The sequence below is a fragment of the Megascapheus bottae genome, chromosome 36 (genome assembly GCF_031878675.1).
Source record: "Megascapheus bottae isolate mThoBot1 chromosome 36, mThoBot2.hap1, whole genome shotgun sequence".
Classification (NCBI taxonomy): domain Eukaryota; kingdom Metazoa; phylum Chordata; class Mammalia; order Rodentia; family Geomyidae; genus Megascapheus; species Megascapheus bottae.
The window spans coordinates 737,142-760,847 of NC_143544.1; the positions used below are offsets into that span (position 1 = coordinate 737,142).

General features: G+C 49.8%; 1 protein-coding gene across 4 annotated transcripts in view; it reads right to left on the bottom strand.

Annotated features, from left to right (window-relative positions):
- Positions 1-1,840: 1,840 nt before the first annotated feature.
- Mrtfb (myocardin related transcription factor B) overlaps positions 1,841-23,706 on the bottom strand; it is a 66,863-nt gene continuing 44,997 nt past the window's right edge. For all 4 annotated transcript variants that reach the window (XM_090324669.1, XM_090324668.1, XM_090324671.1 and 1 more), the window contains 9 exons: positions 15,828-15,965; positions 14,567-14,817; positions 13,139-13,265; positions 11,709-12,740; positions 9,808-9,927; positions 8,590-8,793; positions 8,173-8,310; positions 5,510-5,570; positions 1,841-3,869 (listed from right to left, as the gene is read on the bottom strand). In XM_090324669.1, the coding sequence (XP_090180795.1) occupies positions 3,334-3,869; positions 5,510-5,570; positions 8,173-8,310; positions 8,590-8,793; positions 9,808-9,927; positions 11,709-12,740; positions 13,139-13,265; positions 14,567-14,817; positions 15,828-15,965 (2,607 nt within the window). In that variant the 3' untranslated portion in view covers positions 1,841-3,333. The remainder of the gene's footprint in view (positions 3,870-5,509; positions 5,571-8,172; positions 8,311-8,589; positions 8,794-9,807; positions 9,928-11,708; positions 12,741-13,138; positions 13,266-14,566; positions 14,818-15,827; positions 15,966-23,706) is intronic.

Genomic DNA, 23,706 nt, shown 5'->3' on the forward strand with positions numbered 1-23,706 from the left:
CATGTGCAAAATGTATGGCATCAAACATGACAGGGGACTCATCTCAGGGCGCAAACAGCACGCACAAAGGCATCATGGTTTTTCTTTTTTAAAAAACAACACAAGGCAAGCCGGGCGCCGGTGGCTCACGTCTGTCATCCCAGCCACTCAGGAAGCTGAGATCTGAGGATCACAGTTTGAAGCTAGCCCAAGCAGGAAAATTCGTAACACTCATCTCCAATTAATTACGGAAAAGGCTGGAAGCGGAGCTGTGGCTCAAGTGGTAGAATGCCAGCCTTGAGCAAAAAAGCTCAGAGACAGTGCTCAGGCCCTGAGTTCAAGCCCCAGGACAGGCACAAAGCAACAACAACAAAAACCAACACAAGGCAATACATGAATGGACCCGGATTGCCACTGACTAGTTTATTCCGTGAACAGGGCTCTGCGGATGAATACTTTCTCCCTTTTTTCATGAAGTGAGATGCTAAGACATTATGTGACAATGAGAACAAGGAAATGCCTGTCACACTGCATTTCTACTGCAAGCAAGGAAAGAACGCCAATCTTGGTATACCCAGAAAGGAGAACTGCACTGCTGTCGAATGTGTCTTCTTCTTCACCCAACAGAACCCGACACACTGCACATGAACTGGGAAGAGAAATATCTACATCTTGTGGAAATCCTCACCGTATGTGGGTAATACCTTTTTTTGGACTGATTTTATTTTATTTTTTAAGATCTCATTCGTCTCAGATTGTAGATACAAAGTGCCTCCTTTTGGCAAATACTTGGCAACGCCTTTGGTTCCGCTGAAGCAATTTGCATTACTACTGGTTGCTCGAGTCAAGTACTTTTGGTAGACCCTAATGAGCGTCTCTCCTGGCCATGTGGCACAGGGCGCAGAGGTAATGCTTGGGTTTGGTGGCTCTACGCTTTGTTAAAGCTTTGTCTGGCTGTTGGCATAGAGTTCGGCCACACGCTGCGGCTATGCCAGCCTCTCCAGTGCCATCAAACCTCATCTGGACAGCACCTGGCGGGTCTGAGATGGCCACCCTGCCATCTAGAGCGGTGACACCTTCTCGTCCTGGCTGGGTGCGGTGGCGGCGCGGAGGACAGCGCTTTTGTAAACATGTTCAGCTTTGTGAATTACGGGCGGGACGTGGGGGAGGGCCTGCGGGGGTACAGGGATTGTCACTGTACAGATGAAAATGTCGCCAGAAAGAGTGCTGCCTGAGCCCGGGGAGAGGGTGTGAGTCCGGAAGTAAGAATGACGACGGGTCCTTTCCAGTTCTGGCTGAAATGAGCTGGGGTCTCTCCGGGCGCGGGGTGCTGTGAGCTGCGCACCTTGGTGGCCCTGACCTTCCAGTTAGTGTTGTGTTCTCCCGAGCAGGGGTGTTCGAGCTTGGACATGTCCACTGCCAGCGCTGCCCTATGGGTTTCTTCCATCCCCGGATGTGTCCCAAACTCCTGGTGGACTGGTAGCTTCTGGCCAGCCATGGTGGAAGGGGCAGGCACGGAGAAGGGCTCCCCTCACACACCAGCCTCGTCGAGGCTGGCGGGGGACTGCCCGCCTCGGGACAGCTGCCCAGGTGCGGCGTGGGTGGTCGGGCCCGAGTCAGCGTGGAGGCAGGAGGGGACTCGCTGCGTGGTTCTCCTGTGGCCGCGGCTTCGCCGTCTCAGGCCAGCAGGGCCCAGGGCCACACAGTCTCTGAGAGAAAAGTCCCCAGGCTGGGAGGCGGGTGCGTGTGTGGCAGGTCCTGTACAGTAGGTGCACATTTCAGGAAAGCCCAAGAAGTGGGCCAGGGCGGCCACCGGTTTCCAGGACCTTGCGGACGGCACCGTAGCGCAATTCTTGCCCTTCTCTCCCCAGGCGGGGTCCTGGCCCAGCCACCAAGTTTGAACCCAGTGGGCCCCAGGTGGAAGGGCTGCGCGTGCGGGTGTGGCTCGGGGGTGTCCCGGGGGTCACGGCTGGGCAGCAGGATGGGCTGGCATCTTCACCGCCCGGCTCTGCTCTTGGTGATATGGAGAGCAGCGTCCCTCGGCGGAGCCTGGTAAGAAGGGGGTGATCGTGCTCCCGCCAGGGCTGGGAGTGATGGAGGCCATGCCAGCCACAGGGAGGAAGCCGCACAGCGTCCAGGGCCACGTTTGCGGTCACTGCCTGGCCACCGCGCTGCGGCGCCCATACTGTTACACAGAGCAAGGTTTTCAGCCACCAGAAACTTAAAGATGTCTTTTAGACAGAACACAAGCTGAGAACGACTCAAATTCATTCCAGCCATGGGCCGGCCACGTGGGGGACCAGGAGCAAGTGTGGGGCCACAACCACCAGAAAAACACCCCCACTCTCCACTTGTTACTTACATTCTGCATCTGTGCAAATGACAAGGCTGAAAGAAGTTTGGGAATCCGTGATATTTGGCATTGAAAAAATTCTCAAGAAATGACAGACATGGTAGCTTTTTCTCTGTGAAAACACCTCCAGTTTTTCAGTCTGGGCTTGAGGGGACGGGGTCTCTGGTGGGACATCCAGTTACGAGACTGAGGGGTGAGGACCGAGGCACCCAAACTCTCAGCAGCGCCCTGGCTGTGACAGGTGACGCTCGCCTGCCTGCCTGCCTGCCTGCCTGCCGCCTGGCAGGTTGAGATGGGTCTGGTTACCTGAAAGTTACCCAGCAACTCTTTAAATAGGCAACGGTTCGGCTCCACTCCGGCAGGACGGGACCGCAGTGCATCGCCCTTGATCGCTGCTCACACAACTTTCTGGGTTGTCAGTATACCTGGGCCTTTTCCACTGGATTGTTTGACATCAGTACTTTTATAGCATCTAAATTTGGAAATCTAAAAATGAGATTCCAAAACTTACAAAGTAAACTATACAACACGAAAAAACCAGCAACATGGGTTTGAGTGGAACGGAGAGTCCTGGGCTGGCAGCGCGCTCGGCTGGCCGGGCTTGGGTCGGCGGCTCTAGGAAGCGTGCAGGCCCCCGCCTCCCGGGGCAGCCTGGGCTGCGAAGGGCACACACACGGCAGCATGGAGTTGATACGGGGAACCTAGGGTCATTTCTGCATCCCTCACCTGCCTGTGTGTGTGCCTAAGGGACTTAGACAAGAGACTCCTGAAGTGTGAGTGCTCGGAGCCTCCACACCCCGTGCTGTCTGTGTTCAATTGGAGAAATCAGCTGAAGTGTGGGTGCAACCACACATTTCCCCTCGCACCTTCCAGCTGTGTGCTTCTGTGACAATGCATTTTAATTTAATTGCAACAATGCAACGATGGCTCTGTCTCTTAACACCCAACTTCGGGGAATCCTCTCCAAGCTCTGAGCCTCTCACTCTGTGAGTGGCAATGCCTTAGTCCCAGGGCAGCGGCAGGTCCTGGGGGTCCAGGAACTCGGCGGAGAACATGCTGGGGGCAGTGGTGCTGAGGGGGGTGAGGCCTGAGGACGAGCTGGGCAGGGTGATGTCCAGCCACTCCATGCTGTCCAAGTTGGAGTCTGAGAGGTCGAGAGACAGGCAGGGGGTGCCAACGGTGAAGGGGGCGTCGGTGGTCTCCATGGGGGCGGGAGAGTGCTCGAGCATGCCGGGCTGGCTCAGCAGATCCGCCTGCAGGTCCTCGATCAGGCAGAAGGTCTCTCTGTCTTCACCCCCACTCTGCAGGGGCGTGATATCGCCAGCTGGAGGCAAGGTTCCATCCAGAAAGGCTTCTAGCTGGTTCTCCAGGCTGGCAGAGAGACTGCTCAGAGGCTCTAAGGCTACAGGGGGTGCCATCTGGACTTGGGGCGGCGGCCGGGACACCACGGTGTTGACTGGCATGGTGGTGATGCTGGCTGTCACTGGTCTCATTTTGGAGATGGGGGAGGGCTCCTCTTTTATAGGGAGGGAGATCTCTGTGTAAAGTGATGGACAGGATTAGCATACACACTTACTACTGGCTGACTTACTATTTTGATTCCTTCTCACATCTGTGTTAGAACAAAGGACTGAGGCTGAGGAATGGATAAAGAAAACAAGCGCAGGGACACGTGGGGGTCTTCTGCACAAAGAATGAAAAGATGTGTGCTGACAAATGGATGGAACGGAAGATCAGGATGCAAGACGAAACCAGTCAGAATTAGAAAGAAATCACATTTTCTCTTATGCGCAGAATTTAGATTTCAAAAAAAGTCATGAGAACAGAGGAGGGTGATGGGGCGGGGAGGAAGATGAGGGCACCAGTGGATACATAACATGGAAGTATGAACACACCACAGTGTAACCCACCTTTGTAAAGTATCAAAAGCTAAAGAAGAGACGGTGGGTCACCCACTTGCTTGTTTCCAGGTTCATTTTCTGAATTTGTATAAATTCATGAGGACTTGACATATGTCTACTTTTTTCCTGGCTCAACATGAGGGTTGAAACTCAGGGCTTGGGTGCTGTCCCTGAGCTCTTTTGCTCAAAGCTAGTATTCTACCACTCTGAGTCACAGTGCCACTTCGGGTTTTTGAGTGGGTAATTGTTTGGGGTGTCTTTGAACCCTGATCCTCAGATCTCAGCCTCCTGAGTAGATAGGATGACAGGTGTGAGCCCATACATTTTACTTTGGAACTCTCACATTGGACCATGGAATGCCTCTTGGGTTCAATTCTCTGGAACCACCTACACAGAAAAAGCCAAAGTAGCACTGTGGCTCAAGTGGCAGAGTGCTAGCCTTGAGCAAAGTGTCCAAGGACAGTGCCCAGGCCCTGAGTTCAAACCCCAGGACTGGCAAAAAAAAGTCTATAGTTGAGATAGACCATGAACTTATGTTATTTTGCAAGGCCAACAGAGTTCTTAGCAAAATCCACAGTTCGCACGTCTCTGCTCGCAGTCACGTTAGAGCTCTCTGGTGAACATGAAGCTTGCTGTGAAAAGTGCCTGGTGGCACCAATGGAGACATTTCATCACAACTGAAAATGTCAAAACTCCTTTCATCAGGGTCATTTAAAAGTACTTTGAAAGAGCACATAACTTTGGTTTGTTCATTGTTTTCTCTTTTTCTTTATTTGTGGTGTTGGAGACTGAACTCAGGGCCTTATACATGCGAGGCAAGTGCTCTACCACTGAGCTATAATCAGAGCCCTTGAATTTTGAACTAGCTGTGACACTTCCTTTTGAAGGCTATGTAAGCCAAGGCAAAGCTACCCTTGTTTATATTTTTTTCTGATTTTGTGGTTGCTACCTCTTCTTAAAGACTATGCGCTATAAACCCGAGTCTTGGGGACCTGCTGTCCGGGGACTAGAGCAGCTCTGTGAGGCGGCCAGCTCAGTGCAATAACTCCGACACACACACCCAGAACTACAACCCGCCTCTACTCCATGGCTGGGAGATGGTCTTTCCTTTCCATCCTGCGTATGTCTGTGCATACCCAGCTGTCCAGTTACTGTTGGAGCACTCATCCCTACTTTCTTTCCTTCGGCAGCAAGGGGTATTAAATGAAACAGACTGAAAAACAAGTTTCCCAGTGTGCAGTGGTGTCCCTGTGGGGTCCTGCGTGACGTTACCTACCTCCACTCTTGATGAGGATGTCGAAGAGGTCGTCCATCTGCTGGCTGTGCGCAGTGGAAATCTGCAGGGAAGGAGAATGCAGCGTGAGCCGCCTGTGTGGGCCAGTGCTGGTGGCTAGGCCTCAGGGAGCAGCTCACAGCATGTGCTATTCTGGAAACCACGGAGGCCACCTGAGAATGAGCCCAGTGTCACAGCAGTGTCGGTGAGCCAAGAGCAGAGTGAAAAGTCAATACACCTCCACGCTCCCTTATTTCCTGTCACGGAGCTTCTTTCTCAAAGGTGTCTAGCACTTTAAGAGTGCCTTCACTCACTGGGGTAAACACCCATGCATCAACAGATCAACGTTATGCTGGGCATGCTTTGCCAGCTTTGACTTTCACCTCCCAAAGAAGAATGTGCTTTTAATGTGATACCACTTAATGTTCTGACACTACATGATTTGGGAGAATGAATGTGTCTGTAACCCCCTGCTCTGGTCTCTGTGCCTTCTGTAACACTTTGCTCACCGGCCTATTTTCTTCCACCACGTAGGTTTTCTTTTGGGCAGTACTGGTGTTTAACTCGGGACCTCACACTTGCCAGGCAGGTGCCACATTCCTACCTCATTTTGTTTGTATCATTTTTCAAGTAGGGTCCTGATTTTTCGCTGGTCTGAGCTATGATTCTATTTATTCTTCCCACAGAGCTGGGACAAGCAGGTGCAGGCCAGTGCTCCCAGGTTTGACTGGTTCAGATGGGATCCGGCAGCTGGCAGCCTGGGCTGTCCTTCCCCCCGGGCTACTGAGCAGCCCTCTGCACACAGGTCTGTGTTAGGGAAATGGATTCACAGTGCGTCCTCTCTTTGTGGCAGAGGTGAGAGGAATTAGATGCTCTTACTCAGTGTACTTACTTTGATATTTTACCCACACCGTATACTTTAGGAATAGCTTTTTTTTTTCTTCCCCCTTCCTACCCCCACCCAAGACCTCGAGCTTGAATTCATGGCCTGGGCTCTGTTACTGAGCGTCTTTTGCTCAAGGCTAGCACTCTAGAATCCTACCACTTGAGCTACAGCACTTACCGGCTTTTTCTATGCATGTGATACTGAGGAACTGAACCCGGGTTTTCATGCATGCTAGGCAAGCACTCTACCACTAGGCCAAACTCCCGGCCCCCAGTTCTTTCCTTTTTATTGCCAAGTAGTCTTGCACTGGGTGGAAATGCTGGACTTGATCATTCACCTGTTGTTGGACACTTGGGTTTCCGTGGGGCAAGTCTTGACATAAACATATGCTTTCTTTTCTGGAGTGACTAGATACTAAGTGGATAGACCTGCAACTCTTTTTTTGATTAGCTGACCTTCTAGAGAAATTTCATGGTTCCATGTCTACTCCTTAATAACAACAGATCTCAGCCTGGGATCACAGGTGTAAGCCACCAGTACCAGGCCAATCATAACTTTTATATTCCCCTCAGCAGTGGGAGATCTCTCGGTGCTCACGTTCATGTGGCTGGTTCTGAAATGCTGGATGTTTGTGGACAGACAGGATGCATGTAGTGAAGTCAGCAGTTTATCTCCTGAGGACTAAATGACTGGGCATCATCCCATGTGCTTCTCTGCCATCTATTTCTTTGGTGAAATGCTTGATTCTTGCCAACTGCAGATGGTCTGTGTGTCTAAGCATCCACCCTCAGCCCGTGTCTGTGTCTAAAGTAGGACTGTGTAGCACGTTGGCCATCTGTCGCTACACTGATGGCCCCAAGCCCTCCGTGGCAGGTCTGTGGAGCTTAGGGATGGCGTGGGTGGGCCGTGACTCCAACTATGTCTGAGGTGGTAGGCACTGCCTAGACAGTGGGTGGCACAGCAGCCAGATGCCATGCTGTCTGCCATGACTCAAGGGCCAGTCCTGCCGGGACCCACTGAGGATCCATGCCAGCAGGGCTGCTCCCAGCATCCTCTAGGAAGATGTGGGCCTTCCTCACAAAGGAAGTTAAGGGGGAGGCTAAGAGAAGCGGGATGTCAGGAGGCGCCCCGGGTGGTGGGTGAGCGCGCTGCCGCTGTTGGGCTCCCGCTGGCTGCATACAGCTGTGGACTGGCACACTCCACCATGCCCTGCATTGGGAGAGCCGTGGCTCAAGGAGGGCTCAGAGGAGATGGTGGCTCCCGAGGTTACACTGTCACTAGTGTAGTGAGGTCTGGAGAGTGGTGGGGGCCTGGCCTGCTGGGTGGAAACTGCCAGGGCCAAGTGGATTGGAGGTGTACAGCCCTTGCCGATGGCCTGGCAAATGGTGGCTTTAAAACTGAGGCTCTCAGAAGACAAGAGTAAACACAGGAAAATTGCCATCCTAGATAAAATAGCACCATTTAAGGATATCACAAGTAATTTTTTTTAAAGGGGGGGGGTAGATAGGAAGAGATGAGGGACCAAAGTGAAGCATGAGGCCCAACTAAGTGTGCCGCAGAAGCACAGTGAATGGGCAGGAACGAAGGGTGTGCAGGTTTACAAATGTGTCTGGGATTCTTCACGATAAATGTAATTGCAATTTTACACAGCTAGTTCATAGGTAAAGTTCCCAGGCATAACTGTGGTGTTTCTAGAGACAAGCTGGCTTTGGGAACAGCCTCGGCGCAGGCTGTGCGGGAGTCAGGTGGCACGGCCGGGCGCTGTGGCAGCCCTACTCACCTCTGGCAGGGCCGGGGCCGCGCTGCGAGTCTGCTTGATGGCCTCCTCGTAGCGGGGCGGGTCTTTCGTCTTGGTGACAGGGGTCCCGAACAGAGAGTGCTGGACCACAAACTGCTGGGCTGGAGGGGGTGAGCTAGGCTGTGCAAACCAAGAAGAGGATGTCAGCCTGCCAGCTCACCCAGAGCACAAGGTTGTGGGTCAAGTGGCCATTTCACCCCATGAGCATCACTGTAGGCTCTCCATGGCTGACACCATACACTGGGAGCACTGAGGGAATCCAGCATGCACTGCGCCTGTGGTCAGCTCACCCACCCAGCATACACTGCACCTGTGGCCAGGTTACTACCCAGCATGTACTGTGTCCACCATCAGCTTGTCCACCCAACATGCGCTGTGGCCTGTAGCCACCAAGGTTACCTTGCTGGGCACGCTGGGCCCATTCTGCAGGGAAGGAAGCGGGGTGACTCTGGGCCCATTCTGCGGAGGAGCGAGTGGGGTGGCTCTGGCTGGAAGTGCACTGTTGGAAGCCTTAGTGATGAAGGGCTGCGGAGCTGTGGGGATTGCTGGGGCAGGCTGTCTCTGATAGGGGAGGATCGCAGTGGGTGCTGAGGCTGTGAAAACCTGGAATGCACAAGTGTTTCTCCATCATCCCGTCTTTTGTTCCAATGAAGACAAGCCAGTTTTAGTGCAGTAAAGGGCTAGGTTTAAAAGTGGAGCAGCTGTTTAAACCGCAGGCCTTAGGATTCTTCCGGCAAGGAGAAGCACAAAGAACGCCACCTACTGGATAAAGAGAGCCTGACAGCCAGACTCAGAATTGGAGTACAGGCTTGTACACAGGAGAAAACTGAAAATCCGACAATGAATTTTGCATGAGGCCAAGCGTCTGAGTTGTGGCAAAGTCCAGGCAGAAAAAAAAAGGATTTTTTTTTTTGTCAGTTGTGGGCCTGGCTACTGTCCCTGGGCAATTTGGTTCAAGGCTAATACTCTACCATTTAGAGCCACAGCTCCACTTTCAATTTTCTGTGGTTAACTGGAGATAATCATCTCATGGACTTTCCTGCCTGGACTGGCTTTGAACTGCCATCTTCAGATCTCAGACTTCTGAGTAGCTAGGCTTACAAATCTGAGCCATCAGGCTTTTTCTTCTGGAGTCCAGGGTTATGCCATATAGCCGAGGCTGGCTTAAGTCTAATGCTTTTGCTTCAACCTGTGTGCTGAGATTAGAGGTAGGAACCATCTCACCGTGCTCTCTTGGTTCTTAGTAGATGGCAAACTCTTTATATACACACGTGTGTGTATGTATGAGAAAAAGAGAAAGAGCCTGAGATAAAAACAGCAAGTATCTTTTCTGTTCCCAGGGAACAGCAGATTTAATTCACAAAGAAATGTTTTTTTAAAGCAGCAAATTTAAAAAGCACTTCTAAAATGTACTTGGAGAAGAGAGTTAACTGTCAGGCTGTCTTTAGCACTAAAGAGCCCCTCAATCCCAGAGAATTGGACGCTGTGTAGCCCAGTAGCCTCTAACCTAAGGCTCGTTCGATGGCGGGACGGGAGCCTGTGGGCGCTTCCTGAGCCCAGGCCTCCTCCAGGAGGAGGAGTAGCTGTGCCCTGGGCAGCACCCCGGACCTCACTGACCTGAGGCTGGCCGAGCACATGCTGTGGGAAAGCATCTTGCTTCTGGGGCCTGGCAGGGGCCAGTCCAGAGGACAAGGCAGCAGCTGGTATCTGAGGCTGGATCCCTGCTTGCTGTGGGGTCTAGGAAGTAAACAGAAATCAAGGGAAAATCAAAGGGAGTAAAATTGGAACCAAGATTTTTTTTTTGTTGTTTTTTTCATTTGTTTCGGTTGGTCGTAGGCCTGACCGTTGTTCCTGAGCTCTTCAGCTCCAGGTCACTGCTCTGTTCCTTGAGTCACAGTGCCATTTCCGGTTTTCTCAGGGTCTTTAGTGCCTGAGCTGGCTTTGGACTGCAATCCTCAGATCTCATCCTCCTGAGTAGCTAGGACTACAGGCGTAAGCCACTGTGCCCATCTGGAATCAAGAATTTAATTGCCAATCATATTTAAAATGAAATGAGATACCGCATTTATAGATTGTCAGTTCATCTGTATAGAACTGATTCTGAACCATTCTTTTGATATGTAGACATAATAACTATTAATGGGATGCCATGTTTTGATCCACACATGTAGATGTTACTTAGTATTTAAAAATCAGGTGAAATCCATTTTTTCTTTTCTTTTTTTTTTCTTTTTTTGGCTAGTCCTGGGCTTGGGCTCAGGGCATGAGCATTGTGGTACTGAGGAATCAAACCCAGGTCTTCATGTAGGCTAGGCAAGCACTATACCACTAGGCCAAACTCCCAGCCCAGAAACTCTTATGTTTTTGGTGCTGGGCTGTGAACCAGGGCCTCTCCTCTCACACACCAGGCTGTGCTCTGCCATTGTCCTGCAGCTCCACTTTGTACTTTTGTTTTTTTTTGCCAGTCCTGGAGCTTGGCCTCGGGGCCTTAGCACTGTCCTTGGACTTTCTCAAGGCTAGAGCTCTACCACTTGAGCCACACCAGCACCACTTCTGGCTTTTTCTGTGTATGTGGTACCTAGGAATTACACCCAGAGTTTCGTGCATGCTAGGCAAGTACTCTGGCACTAGGCCAGAGTCATACATATTTCTTAAAGGAATCATACGGAAACAGATACTGATACTGATGTCTCCTATCTGTGATCCCAGTTACTTGGGAGGCTGAGATCTGAGGATCAAAGTTCAAAGAAAAAGTTTCATCTTTAGCCAGCAAAAGCCAGAAGTGGAGCTGTGTTTCAAGTGGTAAAGTACCACCCCTGAGTGGAAAAGCAAAGGGAAGAGTGGCCAGCCTCTAAGTTCAGTCACCAGAACTGGCACATTTGCACGTGCACACATACAGATTGAATAGACTTTGAATTCACAGATGATCTACAGACAAATGTGTTAAGACTTTTTGCATATGCCAAGGGCTTCAAGATGGTTCCTGTCTGTTGTTACAGGTATCAAGGCCAAGAAGCACTGGTCTAAATGGTCTGCTGTGACTTAGGGTCCACATGTGGCTAAAATTTACCCAGTGGTACTACACAGAAACAGACAAGAGGTACAAGATGATACGTGGACAACTGAAGGGCCTGGAAGCTCCAGTGAAGCACCCGCCCCCCCAGGGCTGTGGGTAAGGCAGCTCCACATTATCAGTACCTTCCAGGAACAGATCTGGAGTCATAAGACCTGGGTTTAAAGGTCCTTAACCAGGAACAGGCTCTAACAGTGGGACCCTTTGGGGACAGGAGAACTGGAGGTTAGGGCCTGTGCTAATGGGTGGCCACTCATCTTTTAAAAGAGTCTCCACTCCTGACACTGCACATGAAGGGGAAACAGTGGAGATAGAAAAAGTATGTGTTCCCTCCATGAAAACAGGGCTAGCCTTCCACTTGTGAACACTGGTTTTCCTGTCAGTGGTGAGGTCCACTGCGGGTGCCTCTGGCAAGGCTGGGGAGGGGGGGTAACCCGTGTCCCACCTGGAGCTTGAGGGTGCCCACCGGGAGCTGCACAGAGGTGACGGCCGAGCCCTGGATGGATACAGGGAGCAGGAGCTGGGCCGTCTGCGTGGTGAGTACAGCTTGTGGCTGGGTGACAGTGGCGGGTGGCTGTCCCTGGGGGCTCACGTAGAACTGCGAGACGATGCCCTGCTGCTCCGCCGGGGCCACGGGGACCTCCTGCTTGATGACCACGGCCTTTTTGGCAACGAGGGTCTGGCCGCCCGTGGAGATGGGCTGGCTTACGGAGTGGCTGGCCACTGGGCCGGGCTGCCGAGGGCTGGAACAGTCAGGGAGTGAGGCCTCGTCCTTGATGGCGGGAGCCGTGCTGCCCTGATTCGGGTCTGACACGCGGACGGGATGCGGGGCTGTGCCAGGCTGGGGCTCGGGTGGCCGCTGCTGCTGCCCTCGCTTTTCAACCTCCAGCTGCATTTTGAGAACCTCCACGAGCTTCTGCTCCTGCTCCAGTTTCCTCTTCAGCTCTTCGATCTGCTTCTCCTTCTCTTGCAGCTTGCGGTCCTTCTCGGCAGCGTCCAGCTCCAGCGTGGAAAGAGTGCTGCTGGTGGGGCTCAGGCTGTCCTCATGGTTGGCCACTCTCAGGGGAGAGGAGCACAGGAACTGCGAGGGCGACATCATGGTCATGATCTCGGTCAGCGTGTCGGCCATGGCTGCGTCGTCGGTGCTGAGGCTGGACTGCTCGGAGGGCGAGGGGGAGATGGGCAGAGGGGAATGTGCATTGTCCGCCGGGGTGGGGTTGCTGGGCACAGCAGGTGGCAGCTCTGCCTTGAAAGCAGGGACAGGGCCCGCCCCTGCACTGGGCAGTGTTGTGACGGGCAGGGTCACGGTGACCTCCGGATTGCTGGTGACGATAGCAGCCGAGGACACAGCCACAATGCTGCCCGCAGCCAGGCCGCTGCTCGCCTCCTGGAAGGGCTTCAGGCGCTCAATGAGATCTGGTTTGGTGCCTGACACTGGCAGTCCCCTTAATTTCAGTTCTGTCTTCAGTTCTGACACCTGGTGACACAAACAAAACAGGTTCTTGGTTTACAAGGTTCTGGCACAGCCACAGGCTGCTGTCCAGCTCTTGCCAATGGGGCTGTGTCCCCAGCCTGCAACCATGGCCACTGAGGCCTCTGAGCTGTTTCCCTCCACACACACACCTACAGAAAAGCTCAGTTGGTAAGCGAGGCACAGGAGATCCACAAACAATAACCAAAGACCCTCCAATGACAGCTTCTCTTCACAGTGCCAGCACAAGGCCCAGGCTCAGTATCTGAGAGCTGTTATGGGCGTCCTGGAAGGACAGGAAATAAAAGCAAGTGAATGGGGCTGTGGGCTGAGTGCTACCCAGGTCTGTCAGGTTTGCTTAGGTGCTGGGGAGGTAGGAGAGAGCAGGCTCTATGTGGCATCACCTTTAGGTCGTCCAGACTGGACGGCAGAGGCCCCGGCTTTCTCCCGGATGCAGAGGTACTCTGTCTGGGGGTGCTGGGCGTGGTGCTGTTCAAAGCTGAAGTCCCACTGTTGTTGTTTTTGTCATTTCTTCAAAAGAAACGAGGTTCATAATTAGACAGTTTCTAGGTTGCATTGCTTCTCCTAACGGTTTGTTACCTTATGAAGAGAAAAAGGCCCTGGTCATCGATTGCGAGTCAAAAGTGTAGACTACATTCCAAGAGAATCGCTTGTTGAGGCCGGGCACCCTAGCAGAAGGACAGCAAGCCTGGCAGAGCCTCCCCCTGTGCCACGAGCATGGGCTGTGCTCTAGGTACTATGTTGCTATGGTGCTGATGGAAGTCAGAGCAGCCAAATGAGACAGAAGGGACCAGGATTGGAGCCACCTCCACACTCGTAGCTAGCAGCGTGGGCACTGCTGGGTGGCAGAGATGAAGTTCCGGCAGCGACACAGAGTTTCTAGAGGTTTGGATGAAATGTCAGTCCTACTGTCCTCACTGTGCTTCCCTGGGGCTTAGCAGCAGGCATATGGCACTTGCAGGTCCTGCATGGGCCTGTGCTCTGTGAGCACAGGGACATCGCCCTCTTTGGTTGACAAAATACTGTTTACGTTTCTGTTACTTTAAAGGTGTCACTAATCTCTCACTCAAATCCAGAGAAAAAGGAAGGAGGAAGGAAGCTGCTGGGAAGGGAGATGGAAGTTCTAGGGGCTGGCGTGCTTCCTTGGCTTTCTGTGACTGTCCAATCTGGCTTAGGCGGATGAAATGAAGCCCTCTACAACTCAGCGGACTACGTGATGTGGGTAAATTCTACTGCTGTGGGTGCTATGGGGCCCCAGAGTTTGTGAGGATTTTTGGTAAAGTTAAACAATGTACCATGGTACTGGGGTTTGAACTTGGCACATTGTACTGGCTAGGCAGCTGCTCTACCGCTTCAGCCATGTCCCTGGTCTTGTGTCCTTCATGGCTGGGAGGACAGGTTTGAACCACCAAGCCCAGCCCTTTTTTTTTGTTGAGATGGGATCTTGCTTTCCCCTCTACCCAGCACCCAGGCACTGCAGGGGCATGCATCCTCTCCACCAGGGCTCCCACCGGGCTCCCGCCCTTCCACATGCTTCCTGAACCATTCCGGCACAAGTGCTTGCTTTCTTGGAGGGCTCCCACTCTTCTGCCCACCTCTCCTCAACAGGTGAATCCTTCCTGCAGGACTAATCATGAAAGGGCCTCTACCATATAAAGCCACCCTCACAGCCACTTCCAGTGGTGAGCTTGGACGGCAGAGAGTGAGCAACCACTGAGCACCCACATAAAACCAAACCTGACTTCCGGTACCAGGGGTCCTTCAGATCCCAGAGCCCCGCCCATTGCCCAAGGACTAGGCCCAGGCCTCACTTGATGGGCGCAGGCAGGATGGCCTGGTAGCTGTAGTGCTGCTGTTGCTGCTGGCTCAGGATCTGCAGCTGCAGGAAAAGCTGCTGCTGCTGGAGCAGCCGGGCGTAGTTGGAGTCCATCTGGGGTGCATTCTTCTCCCCCTTCTGGTCTGGAGGAATGTACTGGTGGTACTTTAACTTCTTTACCCGTGGCTTAGGATCTTTGCACTTTTTGCTGCGGTGTTTATCGTTCGGATTCTTCGGATGGCTTTGCTATTTTTTGAGGGAGAAAGACAACATTTTCACAGCAGTCACCCCAGGCGATTGATTGTGGTGGGTAATGGAAGAACTAAGGTAAAAAGCAGTGCACCTAGTATAATATCATACTGCAAGAGCCAGAAAGACTGGGCATCCTGGCCTGAACTGTTCTTTATGGGATTTGTGTGGCTTTAAAACCCACAGAGGAAAAGAACAGTTTTACGGATCTACAAGTTTTCAAAATATCACACTTTTACTTGGACAATGAGGCATGAGACCACATACTTATTCCTCTTATGATTAGTAATCAGACAACTTTTTCCTGAGTTCTCTCTTCAGTTTATCAGCTCATTTTCTACTTTTCAGTATTTATAAGATAATGTCACCTGAAAATTACAAGGAATAGAACCGGGAATTACTAGGTTGTTGAGGTGGCACATACAACCTAAGTGTACAGACACAATAGGGACAGGATCACTTTGTGGATCTTCCTGTTCAAAAAGAAGAGAAGGGAGAGCATCTGCATCTGACTGGAGTGGGCCCTGGCGACGGCCGATGTGTGCTGGCCTGTGTTCCCCGCCTTGGCGTGCTGCGACCATTCTGTGCTCACAGGATGCTTGTACAGCACCACTGCATGGTCTGGATGGGGTTGGGGATGATGGTGCCGGCTCTGACCCACTATGAATTGATGACAATTTTCCTCATTGCCCTATATACTTCAGCAAGAGGTTCTAAATACCATGGGAAGAACTTGGCGCATTTTCTTTTCCCCTGGGATTCATTCTGAGTTACACTGATCAAGTGAAATGTAGGGAATGGACCCAAATCTGAAGCTTTCCTAGGAACCACTGGTGGGTGTACTCTTGAAGTCTGTTCCCACGGGCCTCATCTTGTGCCATTTGACTGATGTGCAGGATGATAAGTTGTCATGGGCCTGTCTAGCAAGTCCCTGGGTGACACTGGACATGCAGCTAAGCACACACCTCACTCTTGGACATGCAGGTGAGGCTGCACCTCATACTTACCTTCACCAGGGCAGGGCCAGGCTTTGCAGAGGACACAGTGTTTGTGGGGAGGACAGGAGCTGTGGACCTTGTGGTAGGCTGGTCTGTAGGGGGAGGTGTTTTCAAGAATTCAGGAACTGTTGGGGTTACTGAAGTAAACTGGTGAAAAAGGCAGAAAAGGAACAAGGAAACTGAAATGACAAGAAATGACCTTATTAAAAAAAAAAATCTAGGATTGGGAGTCTGGCCTAGTGGTAGAGTGAGTGCTTGCCTAGCATGCATGAAGACCCAGGTTTGATTCCTCAATACCACATACATAGAAAAAAAGCCAGAAATGGTGCTGTGGCTCAAGTGTAGAGCGCTAGCTTTGAAAAAGCCCAAGTGCAGTGCCTAGGCCCTGAGTTCAAGGCCCGGGGCTGGCAAAAAAATAAGTCTAGCCAGGCATGCTGGCTCCCACCTGTCCTAGCTACTCAGGAGGCTGAGATCTGAGAATCACAGTTAAAGCCAGCCTGTGAGACTCTTATTTCCAATTATCAGAAAACTGGAAGTGGTGCTGTGGCTCAAGGGGTAGGGTGGTAGTCTTGAGCTGAAGAGCTCAGGGACAACGCCCAGGCCCTGAGTTCAAGTCCCATGACCGACAAAAAAAGTTTAGTTGGGCGACAGTGGCTCACGGTTATCATCCTAGCTACTCAGGAGGGTAAGATCTAAGGATCATGGTTCAAAGCAAGCCTGGGTAGAAAAGTCCCTGTGAGATTTTTTTTTTGGGGCCAGTTCTGGGGACTGAACTCAAGGGTTTAAACACTGTCCTTGGGCTTTTTCAAGGCTAAAGCTTTGCCACTTGAGCCATAGCACCACTTCCAGAATTGAACCCAGGTCTTTGTGCATGCTGGGCAAACATTCTACCACACCTTGCCCCCTCCCCCGCTTCCCATGAAATTCTTACCTCCAAAGATAGGAGCTGTGCTCAGTGGTACAGCACTAGCTTTAAGCAAAGGAGCATAGGGATAGCACCCAGGCCATGAGTTCAAGCCCAACAACAAACAAAAAGTCCACTAGAGAAGAAACAAAGGAAAAATATAGTCTGTCTGAGTAAAGCAGAATATCATGCTTTACTCCAGAGGAGGCACTTTAGTTTTTGCCCTGTAGCAACAAGCTATACACATTAAATGAGCTTGGCCTGACTATTGTGTGTGCTCAGAAATAAGCTCAGAACCAACCTGCCCCCTTCCCCTCCTCCACCATGTGGCCTGAACTCTGGGCCTGTGCGCTGTCCCTGAGCTCTACAGCTAAAGGCTACCACTCTATCCCTGGAGCCACAGCATCACTTCCGGTTTGGAGATGAGAGTCTCATGTTTTTTAGCGACCAGGCTGGCTTTGAACCTCGATACTCAGATCTCAGCCTCTTGAGTAGCTAAGGTTATAGGTGTGAGCCACCTTGCCTGGTAGAACCAACCTCTTTTTTTTTTTTTTTTTTTTTTTGGCAGGAAAAAACCCCTCACGATTAAAAGAAGATGTGGTATTTGTAAGATTTTCTTGGTAGACAGGTGACATGGAGCCTGCCTAGCTGAGGGCTGGCGCATGGTCTTTGCTACAGGTCCTGGGGTCACACCCTCCACTACTGTGTCCTCAGCCAGCCAGCAATCCTTGACCATATCCTACTTCGTGTTGTGGGAGAGGGGCTGAGGGGTTCTCAGTGGCAAGAGAGTATACTAGACAAGCAGTTAGTGGGAGAGATGTGGTAAGCTATTGCTTGGATGATTTAATGCCACCTTTATTTTAAGAACAATGTCTTCACTCTCCCTTCCCAATGTTCAGCTTCTAACACTTAATCGGTTCTCTTGCTGCAATACTTGAGTTTTAAAAGTTGAGCAAACCATATTTTGTTCTTAAATGAACTGAAAACCCAGAGTGCTATTAGCAAGAAATACAAAGCGTGGTGCATCTTTCTTAATGAACATTTGTTGAATTGATGAATGGACATTCCTGTGGCTTTGCTTAGCTTGGTCACATTCTCCAGCCCTGCTGGAGCTGTGTGAGTGTGCAGCTGCAGGTGTCCAGCTTGGCTTTCTTCATGGACACTGGCTAGTAAGTAATGGTTAGTGATATGAATCCCTTCAGAAAGATGGCCCTCCTCCATGGCATTTCAAGTGGAAATGAAGGGAGATAATGTCGCCCTGGACTCAGGTTTCTGCTTTCCAGCAGCCCTGACCTAGTGCTCTATGTGGGAGATGATGCCTGCTGGTCTCTCATGGGACATGGCCTTCCTCAATCCCAGCATCCTTTCTGGTAACAAGGGAACTTACCTCTAGGTAAGTTATCACAGAGGGGAAAAAACCATTTCCTTGGCTCTCTTGTACTTATCTGAAGTAGACTGTTAGAATTGTGAATTATGTATGCAGGTATTTACTCCAGATGACTTCTGAACTGTGGAGTCACCTTACCAGTCTAGCTGGTAAGACAGTGTGAGGAATCAGTAAGCAGGATTAATAATCTGAACAAGAATGCAGAAGCACAGATGCAGTATCCACTGTCAGAGTTGTGCACATGTTTTCCTCATTTCTAGGCTGTCCCAAATCATCCTTAGTTGCAAACACAAGTTCTCATTGAGTCCTTTGGAATTTCAGAAGACAATAAGAATAACTTAACTGAAATAGTGGTTCTCAGTTAACCTTCATGCAAAGGTGGTAAGTTCTACTAAAAAGAGATGTATCTAAACTCTTTTTCACATTGTAGCACACACACCCCGGTTTTGGTAATACTGTTTCTTTGTACTTGCTCTACAGCTTGGGCCATGCCTCCATCCCCTTTTGCTCTTAAATGGAGCCTTGTTTTTATTTCTCAGACTGGTCTGAACCTTGAGCCTCCTATTTAAGCTTCCACGTATCTGGGGTGACACTCATGTATGCAGTACTAAGCTACTGGCTGAGTTGAGGGTCTTGTAAGCATTTTTCTTAGGCTAGATCCTCAGCCATTCCATCTGTGTCTCCCAAGCAGCTAGGACAATAGCACCCAGCTATATTTTGTAAGCCTTTTCACTTGTTTATCCAAGTGTAGCTTCTTGCACGGGTGTGCTCAACCCCCAATAGCTAGGATGGCAGGCGTCGTACTGGCGAGTCTGGCTCTTTATTGAGAAGGGATCTTATAAATTCTGCCTGGACTGGCCTCAAACTATGCTCCTTCTACTCCTAGTCTCCCATGCAGTTAAGATGACAGGTGTCACTGGTTTGTTAGTCTTTGTAGTGTGCCTTAAAAGGGATAAAATAAACAAGCCAGCCTAGTAACTCAAGCCTGTTAATTCTAGTGATCTGGGGCAGCAGTAAGCAGGGGATGGCTGACAGAAGCCAGCCTTGGCAAAAAGGACCCAAGATCCATCTCTGTCAGAGGCTTGGTATGGGCCTGTTGCCTGAAGGCTGCCATCAAGGCCCTGGCCTGTCTTTCCCAGACACAAAGGAAAGCACAAGCAGGAGCTCACAGTCCAAGCTGGCCTAGGCAAAAAGAAAGACCCCCCCCTACCTTGAGACAACCAACTGAAAGAGGTGCTGCAGGCCTGGCAAAATTGAGGCCCTGAGCCTAGGTACAAGTACTGTATTCCCCAAATACAACAGCCCTCCATGACCTCCATTAAGGCTGTGTCTATGTATTTTACTCCTATTGGCTCAGGTTACCAAAATAACTTAAAAACTAGTAACTTTAAAAAAGGACTATTCTCCCAGAAACAATTAAGAATACCCAGGCCATAGATATGATGTCTTACAGTAAGTTAAGCAATATGTTAAAATCTTAAAAATAATCACGAGCAAGTGTTTACATTGCTACTGCCACCTGGGCTTAAGTTTGGTACTTTCAGACTGGGAATATAGCCTAGTGAAAGACTGCATGCCTAGATGCACGAAGCCCTGGTTCAATTCCTCAGCATCAGATACACAGGAAATGCCAGAAGTGCTGGTATGGCTAAATTGGTAACTAGCTTTAAGCAAAAAGAAGCTGCTCAGGGACGGTGCCCAGGCCGTGAGTTTAAGCTCCATGACCGGCAAAAAAAAAAAAAAAAAAAAAAAAAAAACAACTGCTGTGGAACTGATTTCATAGAGAAACAGGCAAGCTGTGGACTTGACTCTTCTTGTTCCGTGATAGCTTGTTATAACTTCTTAGGTCACAGGCGTCATTCTTTCACTGTCATGCTAGCACCATGAGAGGACATCAAAAAAATGCTCAAAGCAGTGGTTCTCTTACTGCAATTACCAAAGAGTGTTCTAAACCATGGAAAGGTTAAGGCTGGAACAAATAAGCAGGCTCTGTCTACAGAATAGTTCACTTACCAAGGACAAGCACCATTCTCTGGCAAGTGCCTTTTTTGTTGTTGTTGTTGGTCCAGGGGCTTAAATATGGGGTGGAGGCGGCACCATCCCTGACCTCTTGGTGCTCAAGACTAGTGCTCTACCACTTAAGCCACAGTACCACTTCCATTTTTCTGGGGGTTAATTAGAGGTAAGGCTCATGGTGACTTTTCTGCCTGGGCTGGCTTTGACCCAAAATCCTCAGATCTCAGCCTCCTGAGTAGCTAGGATGACAGGTGTGAGCCACCAACACCCAGTAGCAATGCTTTTTTTTTTTTTTTTTTAAATCGTCATGGGGCTTGAACTCTTGGCCTGGGGGCTGTCCCTGAGCTCTTCAGCTCAAGGCTACTGCCCTACCCCTTGAGCCTCAGCCCCACTTCCCATTTGTGATTAACTGGAGATAAGAGTCTCATGTTCTTTAGTGCCTAGGCTGGCTTTGAACCGAGATACTCAGATCTGTTTCCTGAATAATTAGGATTACAAGCGTGAGCCACTGTGCCCGGCTATAAGTGCTTTCTTTAATTATAATTTTCTTTATGCAACCTTGGGGACCAAAACTAGATACTGGAAAAGACAAACTCAAAGCTTTTGTAGACTATAGGTTTTAAATCTACAGTAAGTCTGTTTTTACTTTAGGCTGTGTAAGAGTTTTGATTAAGATGTCTACATGCAAATAGGAATTTCAAGTGCAGCAATTCATTAACGTTTCCATATATGAATCTTTAGACAACATGAACAATGAATGGGTTCAATAAAAACTGAATACATGTTTTGTATGTTTGACAGATGGATATTTTATGTAAAACTCTAGCTTTGTCTAGCTCTGATTGTTCTAATTTCTAATTTTCAGTTTAAGCATTTTACTTTTAGAACAACATAAAAAGCCATTTGATTTATTGGCATAAAATCTAGCGGACATTTAGCTGATTTACATACATCACTGATTAGTAGTGCAGATTTGCATAAATTACTGCTTTAAAAGTACATCGTTAAAATTCACAGTAATATGTACATAAAAGTCACCACTTTGATCATTGCAGGTACATTTACACTATTCTTGTCACAGCTAGCTTTTTTCATGACCCTATTATTCCCTAACTCAGAGTGACAATTTATGTGTCCTGTCTCTGGAGCGAAATAAGAGCAGCTTTAGGGGCTGGGCTGTTTGGTTTGGTATCATGGTGGATATTCACCCCATGTACTGGGCCTGGCAGAACTGTCTTCCATTCCGAGTGGGACAGCCACTGCCGGTGTACTGAACACTGGGTTTGTCCACTGACAATGAGCAGCTAGCTGCTTGCACTCTGACCACTGTGAGATGCCACCGCTAGTCAGGTAGGCATCTGTCTGTCTTAATCCTTTCAAATGAAGAACACAAGTAGACTCGAGGAGGGGGGAGGAGGGGGGAAGGAGACAGGGAGGGGGGAAGAAGAGGGAGATAAGAAAGCACAATGGGAGGACAAGCACTGAGGAAAGATAAATTGGCGAGGGAGAGGAGTAGAGATGGAAGAGAGAAGACACAAAGGCCAGGCACATAGCAAGGATAAAGAAGAGAAAAGGGGACAGAAGATAGGAAGATAGAAAAAAATAGTAAAGGGAGGGAGAGTGAGGGAAGAGAGGGAAGGTGGACAGGCATACAGAAAGGACAAAGTGGAGAGGACAATGAGAGGCAGGAGTGAAAGGGAAAGCACACAAAGAACAGAGGGGAAGGGAGAGAGAGGGAGGAATGAGAGGGAAGACAGGCACACGAAAGGATAGGGAGGAACGAGGGAGGGAAAGAAGGCAGGAGTACAGCAGGAAAGACAGGAAAGGGAGAAAAGAGGACAGTCACACAGGACAAAGTGGAGAGGAGGGAGAGGGGACAGAAAGGGGAGATAAGACAAAGGACAGGAAAGGGAGTAGGGGAAAAAAGGGAAGAAAAGACAAGACAGGGTAGGGAGATGGAGGAAAGGGAGTGAGGGAAGAGAAAAGAGGGTGGACAGGCATACACAAAGTACAAACTAGGGAAGAGACAGAGGAAAGAGTGAAAGGGAAAGGAGAGGGAGCAAAGAAAATGACTGAGGACAAGGCATGCAGAGAGGATAAAGTAGAGAGGAAGGGAGAAAAAGGAGAGAAGACAGGAGGAAAGAGATAGGGAGGGGAGGGAGGACACACAAAGGACAAAGTGGAGTGGAGGGAGAGGAGTAAAGAGAAGACACAAAGAACAGAGGGAAGGGAGGGAGAAGAAAGGGAGGGACCAGGTGAGGGAAAAGAAAAGAGGGTGGACAAAGTGCAGAGGAAGGAGGATACAGTATGGAGGGGAAAGGAAAGGAAAAGGGATAGAGGTGAGGGGGGAAAAACAGGAGGACAGGGAAGAGGACAGGGGAAGGAGTACAGAGAGAAGATAGGGAGAGGGGACAGAGAAGAGGAAAGAAGAATGTTGCTCACCTGGGAATGGTAGACAAGAAGAGGAGGATTGAATAATCCATTCACCTATGAACTCATCAATAAATTAATCCATTAATGATGTCAGACCTCTCTCAACCCAATTACTACCTAAAAGCCCACTGGCTGTAAACCAGGTATTTCATTTTTCCAGTCCTAGGACTTGAACTCCTAGGACTTGAACTCAGGGCTTCGGCACTGTTCTTGAGCTTTCCCAAGGCTAGCACCTGAGCCACAGCATCAGTTGAGGCATTTTCTGTGTATGTGGTACCGAGAAATTGAATCCAGGGCTACCCCAACCTCAAGTCCTTCCTTTTTTTCCCCCCTAGTTCTGTGGCTTGAGCTCAGGGCCTGAGCCCTGTCCTTGGGCTTTCTCAAGGCTAGAGCTCTGCCACTTGAGCCACACACAGCATCATTTTCCGCTTTTTTCTGTGTATGTGGTACTGAGGAATCAAACTGGAGTCTTCATGCATGCTAGGCAAGCACTCGACCACTAGACCAAACTCCCAGCCTCAAGTCTTTTAATATACCAGCGCTTGGTAGGGTTTTGATCTAAAAATATTCAGCATTCTTCTAGGGTATCTCATTAAATAACTACCTGTGTGTGGAACCCATGCATTTGGTGCAAGCTACTGGCCAAGAGAAGAAAATCTCGGCATCTAACGAGGCGTTAAGAAAGGGCTTGAGAGAAATAAGAGTAGGTAAATATTTTATACAGGTCAACTAAGAAGTCTGGACGAATTCTATAAAAAGTACCGAAACTACTCTATTATTAGTTCTACATTATTAAAAACCCCAGAAACATTATGGTACCAGGGTTTGGCATTTAAAAATGAAAACAAAGCAAGGCACTGGTGGCTCACGCCTGTATTCTAGCTACTCAAGAGGCTGAGATTGGAGGATTATCATTCCAAGCTAACCTGAGCAACTTTTTTTTTTTTTTAAATCAGCAAAAACATGCAAGTGGAGGTACAGCTTGAGTGGTAAAGTACTAGTTATGACAAAGCTGAGTGAGGGCTCAAGGCCTGGAGTTGGAAGACTTCATATCCATACAGCAATGTCAAGAGAACCCTCACCAGTATTTATAAACCTCCCAAAGGTGCATCTTTCTCCCATAGCAAGGTGGCACATTTTCCATGGAT